Here is a 7,524-nt window from a genome sequence, read left to right as displayed (position 1 = left end):
AAAAACACTTGCTAAATATTTATGAATATTCACTTGTGTATACTTTTTATTCATGACTTATATTAAAATATATATAATTTAAATAATATATAGGATTGAATATTGATATCCACAATTTAAATTTTAAATTATTTTTATTTAAGTATACAAACATTTTATATAATTCATAATTGTTATTTTAAATAATGAATATTTTTAAAATAATTCATGAACAATATTAAATGTAGTTTATTTCGTATGTATGTACAATAATTATAACACACAAATATTTAAATATTATTTTTACTACATTTTTGGCAAGCATTATTTTACTACTGAAATTATAATTTACATAATATCTACAATATTCTAAAAAGATGGCACTGGCCATAGCTCATTTCAGCTCCACGAGGGCTTTGTTATAGTACATTAAGTCTAGTTATCCATGCCAATCTTGTACAGGTGCATGTTGTAGGGCGGTTTTTGTGCTAACCTTTTGTCGCGAGTTGGAGACTTGGTGGCCGCATTTTTTTGTTAATTTACAGTCCGTAAAAAAATTTATGAAAACTTCCGTCTCATCTTCAATCGTGGCAATACAACAAACATCAGAAATAATGAAAATCACTTTCATGTTCATAGACCACCTAGCGACGACTACAAGCACTGAAGCGAGGCGAAGGCACGTCGTCGTCATCGTCCCTCCCTCGTCGGAGCCAGACAAAACTTGTTGTAATAGACAGTCGAGAAGTCGTCGTGTTAAGGCCCCTATGACGCCCCCGATTCAATCGTACACTAATCATGCACGCAAATGTGTACGATCAAAATCAGAAACTCACGGGAAGATATCACAACACAACTCTAAAAATAAAATAAGTCATACAAGCATCATATTACAAGCCAGGGGCTTCGAGGGCTCGAATACAAGTGCTCGACATAAACGAGTCAGCGGAAGCAACAATATCTGAGTACAAACATGTTAGGCAAGGTGCCATAAGATGGCTAGCACAAACTAGGATACAGATCGAAAGAAGCGCAGGCCTCCTGCCTGGGATCCTCCTAAACTACTCCTGGTCGTCGTCAGCGGCCTGCACGTAGTAGTAAGCACCTTCAGTGTAGCAGGAGTCGTCGTCGACGGTGGCGTCTGGCTCCTGGGCTCCGATGTCTGGTTGCGGCATCCGAGATAAGAGGAAAAAGAGGGGAAAGAGGGAGCAAAGCAATCGTGAGTACTCATCCAAAGTACTCGCAAGCAAGGATCTACACTACATATGCATGGGTATATGTGTAAAGAGGCAATATCGATGGGCTGAACTGCAGAATGCCGGAAAAAGAGGGGGATAGCTAGTCCTATCGAAGACTACGCTTCTGGCAGCCTCCGTCATTTGCATATGCTTGTTGTGTTTGCATTCTCGTGCTCATACATATGTTGTTTGCTAGGGCGGTGGCGGCCACTTTGTATCACGAGGTGGAGAAGAAGTTGTTTGCTTTTAGCCATTGTTGGATCATATTGAATGGCAAGCCGAAGTGAATGCAACTTGTGGTCGATCTCAAGTCCGGCAAGAAGAGGAATGATGCCTCAAGCTCCCACCAATCAATTGGGTTGGACAATGAAGAGACGATGTTATCGTCATGAATGGAAGAGCCACCGTGCCAAAGGATAACCGACAAGTCATGGGAAATAAGTGGCAGAAGGCACGGGCCTCCCATGACGCCGCGGCTACAAAAATGTCGTCCACATGGACGGGCATTTTTCGATAAGGGAGAATAAGAAAGAGGAGAGGTACAAGGTCATGTTGGATGCACAAAAGGAGAGGATGGAGTGGGATCGAAAGAGGGCGAAGAAGAAGCTAGAAATTGAGAGGGAAAAGTCGAGTTGGAGAAGTAAGTGGCGGTGATCAAATGGGAACTCGAGAAGGCCAAGACATTTGGAGAGATTGAGCCTCAGAAGGAGAGGTTGCAACTCGCACGGAACGCGGAAGATGCGAGATCATGTTGGCGGACGAAACCCTCTTGGATGAGCATGCAAAGAAGTGACTTGCAGACAAGAAAGAGATCAACGATCGTATGGAGTACAAGGCGGCGAGGGCGGCGGCGACAGCGAATCATGCGGTCAGGATGCAGGCGGATGAGGCAGCCCAGATGCTGGACGAGCATGACGCAGTCCGCCTGGGCTCGGAGCAGGCGCCATGGATGGCGCCCGGCCATTGATTCGACAAGCGCGCCATCCGTCACGCTCAGACATTGATTTCATTCTGTCATGTCCAATTTGTTGAACTATGATATACTTTGCTTTGTTTTAAACTGTTGAATTCAAACAATTTGTATCGTATGATCGACGTGCATGGATTGCATGGATTTGAAGATCGGTATTTGAGGTACGTGGATGTGCGACGGAACATATGAGGGGCCAACAGGCGCTGTCCGCGAATGCGTCCACAGGGCGTATAGGGGGGCGGATTTGCCAAGTCCGGCTGTAGATGCTCTTAAGTCAAATTTGACATGTCTAGTGAGTTTGTTTCTGCACAACACATGGCTGCCCTGCCCACGTACTACATGCATGGGATCTTCATTTCATCAAAGACTAGTTTTATTTTGTTACAAACATGTCAATGGCAATCAGGCAAACCTGTTATGTGGTTCAAGGAGAAAGAGGGGGTGAGTGACAGAATGTCAATTAGGCAGTAGTGCTGAATCACTGGTGCTCCTAGCCCGCCCTTGCTTGCAGCTGGCTCCTATCTAGGTTTTACAGGACAGAGAGGGTGTACATGTGATGCAGCTCGGTTCAATTGCTCTCAGCTTCTTTCTGGTCACTGCACCGGAGGACACATGATGCATTGATTTTTGGGTACCACGAGAGGCTTGACCAGCTTCTCTATGCTGGGAGACAGCTAACAAAAAATATTGATGGTCATCTGAATTTGTGATGGTCAGTCCAACTGGTTTGGTTGACAACTTTGACATGTCTGGTGGTGAGTTTGTTTGTGCACATGGCTCTGCCCTGCCCATGCAGCACATGGAATTTATTTCATCAGACAAAACAGTACTACAGTACTTCTTTATTTTGTTACAGGTACAAAGTTACTGGATCAGCACAAAATCCATCCATGGCTTTTCTCTAGTTACTACTAATAACTGCTGCCACACAAAGGATGTAAGGCCAAAGAAGTAAGAGAGAGAAAAGAAACTTTGCATGAGAGGGAGAATGAATGGTGGAATGTGAGCTTGGGCTACTGCAACTGCAAGCACACAATTGGGGGCCTCAGCACAAGAGAGAAAGGGCCCATGAGATGACCATGAATGATGATGCAAGAGGAAAGGTGGTCAAGACCTTCCCTTTCCTTCCCTTCACTTGTGGAGGGAGTGAGTGAGGAGGAAACAAGAAAGGACCTGCTGCATGCACCACTGGCCTGCATCATGCTCTATCATCACCAGTGAGCATGAGTGAGTGAGTGATACAAAAGGTGTCACTGAATTATGAGAGAGAGAGAGAGAGAGAGAGAGAGAGAGAGACCCTTGCTGTGGATTGTTTCTTGCAGAGTCAGTCCGTACATCCGATGGAGTACTATTTGACTGCCCCAGGAAGCTCAAGAACTGAATCTGTTGTTGCATTGTTGCCAGCAGTGTCCAGATTTGCTGCCACAACTCTTATCAGTGGTTTGGAAGTTCAGATTCTGCATATGCATGGTTCAGGAAAGAGGTGGACTGATTGCAGGTTAGGGAACAATACTGGGTAGAGACTACTACTTCTCTATCAAATCCAACAACCAAACTAAACCAAACTCTATTCCAGACTAGAAAAAAGTCAGCAATGCCAGGAGCACTAGAGAGCAGCACTTCTCTTGCAAATCTAACAACCAAACTAAACCAAACTTTGTTCCAGCCTAGAAAAAAGTCACCAATGCCCAGGATCACAAGATGCAAAACAGCAATGCAGCAGGGCTGTGCTCAACCTCAGCCCTGCAAACAAAACTCGGAAAGGGGACAGGAAAACGTAGCATAACATCGCAATATAATGGCGGGCATAATATTGTATCAACCAACCACAAGTGACGACGAATCCAGGACTAGAGAAACGGTTCTCTCAAGCGAAAGACTGACTGCTAGAGCTAACAAGGAGTTTCAACCGAGGCCTAACCGGAATTTCGCGTTCGATTCTTTCCTCCTGACTGATGATCTACATGACTACGGCCCAATGGCCTCTAAGACCCGATGCGACAGACTCAGGAGATGCTCCTGACCACCGGCACAAGCTCACATATCCGAGTGCGAGTACTCGTGCTCGTGCTCGTTCTCGACACTCTTCCTCATCTGCATCACCTTCTTGTGGGAATTGGAGTGCATGAAGCTCACGAAGGTTGGGCTGTTGACGGGCCTGTACTCCGGCAGCAGCCTGCCGGACTTGTACCTCACGCCGCACGCGTTGCATAGGGTCTTGGGCCCTAGAGGGCCGCTCCTCCACTGTGGCGTCGTGTGGGACAGGCAATGGGTGCACCGCTTCACTGGCTCCTCCAGTGGGACCTCCTCGTTCACATACGTCTTCTTGGTCCTCCTCTTGCCCTGCTCATCTACAAATGAAGTCTTCTTGATCCTCCTCTTCTCCTGCGGAGGCTCCTCGTCATCTCCGTAATATGTGGTCTTCTTGATCTTCCTCTTATCCTGCCCCCTTCCATGATCTTGCTCTTCGTCAACTTGTTGGCCGCAGCGCTCCAGTTTGATGAACCCGTTCCCTGCCTTGAGCCTCAGGCTACACGTGTTGCACAATAATGCCCCTGACGGACCGCCCTGCCACTGCTGCGGTGTTTGGTTGGAGTTGGACAAACAAATGCTACACCTCATCACCGCCTGCTCTTGCTTGAACTGCACAGTGTAGGGCTTATATGCTTCCCCGTGTTCCTGCTCCAGTTTTTGGACAAGTTCTTGGTCCTTGTCTTTCTTGGGGAGGATGAGCTCACTCTCTGCTAGCCAATGCTTCTGATCAAGTAGTAGCGGTGGCTCAACAATCAGGAAATATTCTTCATCGCTATCTCTTATAACAGAGGCCAGGCTTCTCTTCTTTCTTCTGGGATTGGAAGATGAAGGATGTGGCAGGTTCGGGTTTACAGATGCTTGTTCTTCGGAGACAGGGTAGGATGCAGGGTTAGTCAAGCAGTCCCCTAAATAGATGGAGAGCCACTCTGTGCTGCTGTCTTCACTTTCCTGCAAATCAGAAAGAGTAGCATGGCACGTTTAGACAAAATGGCCAAACTGATTGTCTAAGAATATATGTATATATATATATATATATATATATATATATATATATCACTAAATGGAATTACACAACTGCAAGGAAATCTACTTTTCATAGAGGTCCTGTTCTATGTTTTTGCTAAGAAACAAGCATGTGAGGATGAATAAAATGAATGGAATGCATAGGGAAGCCTTAATGGACTAGGGACTGTCATTGGCAATATGGTTCCCAAACAAAGAGTAGCAGAAGCATGGAGTAACAAATTTCCAAACAGATTACTGAATAAACCTACTAACGAAGAACAAACAGTCCTACAGTCAGCATCCTTTACTTTTTGAACTAATTAAAGTCCACACCATCAATCAATAGAAAAATTTGCTTTGGGGGCATTCGAATTGGCAAGTGATACTTGAGTTCAGATTCCAATGGAAAATTAAGTTACTGCAACGAAAATAAAATTCATGCTTCAGTCACAAATGCAATTAAACACCGTGGAACAGAAACCACCATGGCAGTTTCTCACAACAGGATGCAATTAAACAGTTCACTAGTCCACGAACTTGAGTCAAGGCTAAATATGAGGAACATAACCGATGCATTTCATAATAAGTGATACAATGGATGGATGGATGTTTCCTTGAATCCTGCAAGGAGTTACAGACCAAACCTGAAGAACCCTTGAGGCAAAATCGAGATGCCGACTGCCATTGTCACCGTTTCTAGTCCTAAAGTTTTCCACCCAAATCGATACACAAAACAACTACAATATCTCTGTCGCAATCTCGCATACGCGTCGCCTCACAGCGGCCAAAAGGATATTAACAGTGGATGCGCCGATGCAACGACAATGACAGGAGGGAACGAACACACACACATCGACATTGATTCAAGACACGCATTGCTTTTCCTCTTCCTTCCGTGACATCACAGCGAAAGGGAAACATAATACTACTTTTCCCCAATGGATAATTGAAAGAACGTGATGAACCTGACACGAACCCTAGTAAGGGGGATAAAACAATTATTGCACGGTCGCTGAAAAAAAATCCCCCCCTCGGCGGGCGGCAGTTACCATTGAATTGCTCGGGAAATTGAAAACCTCTTCCCTCCCAACCAAAGCAATATATTCGCCTAATAATAGACACAGACGTGAACAGAAGGATTCCTCCACGGGAGAGGACCGAAACAGTAAAAAGTAACAGAGGAACAGAGCCGCCATTTCTTCTTTTTCCCCCTTTGCGTTCCGAACATTCAAGAGGAATTTCATCCTGAAGGGAGCAAGAAACCGGCGAAACCACCTAGGGTTCAAGGAATTGCACACGGACCAACCTAAACCCCCGTAATTCTTGAACAACCGGCGGCGGCGGCGGCGGCGGCTAAACCCCGCAAAATATTCCTCTGCGAAAGCGCAACCCGGAAGACATCCAAGAAAGCATTCAAAAACCAAGAACCCCCGGTCCGCCGGCGCCTTCCCTCGCGACGAAGCAACCAAAACCCCCGGTTCTTGGCCGGGGGGAACAACTCCTATTCGCAGGGGAACCAACAATCAACCGGAACAGGCGGGGAAGAGGGGGGGTGGTGGGAAAAGAAACCGACCATGGCGGGCTCCTGGGGGAACATGTCGCCGAGGGCGGCGGCGGCCGCCGCCGCCGCCGCCGCCGCATTCGGCGGGTGGTGCACGTCCATGCCCCGCCGCCCCCAAACCGGAGGAGGAGTGGAGAGGGGAGATAGAGAGGGGAGGGGAGGGAGGGGAAGGTAGGGATTCCGCAAGAGCTTTCTTTTTGTTGCCCAGCGGAGGTTTTTATGGGGAAGAGGAAGGAAACAGAGAGCGCGTTGGGGTTACGATTGAGGGGGAAAAAGGGCCGGTTTTTACCGTGCTTGGAGGGCAAGGCCCGGCGAAAAGTTGCCCTCTTTGCCTCTCTCTTTTGCTTAGCCCTGAGGTTTTAGGGTTTGTGTTGTTTGCAATGGACTCAACAAGGTTCGAAAAAGGGAAAGTTTTTGTTGTTTGGGTTTATGTGTGTGTGCTTCACATGACAGTTGTGTTTGGGTTGTTGTGGGGTTTATCCATCCACATGAGGAGATGAGATGATGGCATTGTGAGGTTTATCTTGATGGGGGAAAGACTTCATGGGGGGTTAGGCAAAGAGAATTTGTTGGTTATGGAAATGCATCTAATGGTTTTTCGATGCAATTCACACATAAAATTTGTTTGGGATACAATTTTTTTTATTTTTTTTGGCGTAGCAGCAAAGTTGTTTTTTGGGATTCTGATGGTTATGTTTGGGTAAATTTGACATGATTAAATGCTCCAATTGGTT

The 7,524-nt window shown here is 46.1% G+C and overlaps 1 protein-coding gene across 1 annotated transcript; it reads right to left on the bottom strand.

The window, feature by feature from the left end:
- Nucleotides 1-3,968: 3,968 nt before the first annotated feature.
- LOC123110158 (GATA zinc finger domain-containing protein 10) lies at nt 3,969-7,017 on the bottom strand. The gene is made up of 2 exons (XM_044530620.1): nt 6,803-7,017; nt 3,969-5,172 (listed from the first exon to the last, which is right to left on the bottom strand). The coding sequence occupies exons 1-2, from the start codon at nt 6,890-6,892 to the stop codon at nt 4,228-4,230; spliced, it is 1,035 nt and encodes a 344-aa protein (XP_044386555.1). The 5' UTR covers nt 6,893-7,017; the 3' UTR covers nt 3,969-4,227.
- Between the last annotated feature and the right edge of the window lie 507 nt (nt 7,018-7,524).

This window comes from Triticum aestivum, chromosome 5B (assembly GCF_018294505.1).
Source record: "Triticum aestivum cultivar Chinese Spring chromosome 5B, IWGSC CS RefSeq v2.1, whole genome shotgun sequence".
Taxonomy (NCBI): domain Eukaryota; kingdom Viridiplantae; phylum Streptophyta; class Magnoliopsida; order Poales; family Poaceae; genus Triticum; species Triticum aestivum.
The sequence above is the reverse complement of the archived record's forward strand: the minus strand, read 5'-3'. Positions and strand labels throughout refer to the sequence as shown.

Excerpts from the sequence above, each read along its gene's own strand:
- LOC123110158 (XM_044530620.1), bottom strand. The coding sequence starts at position 6,892 with ATGGACGTGCACCACCCGCCGAATGCGGCGGCGGCGGCGGCGGCGGCC. Across the intron at positions 5,173-6,802 it reads TCCCCCAGGAGCCCGCCATG|GAAAGTGAAGACAGCAGCAC; the intron begins GTCGGTTTCTTT and ends TCTGATTTGCAG.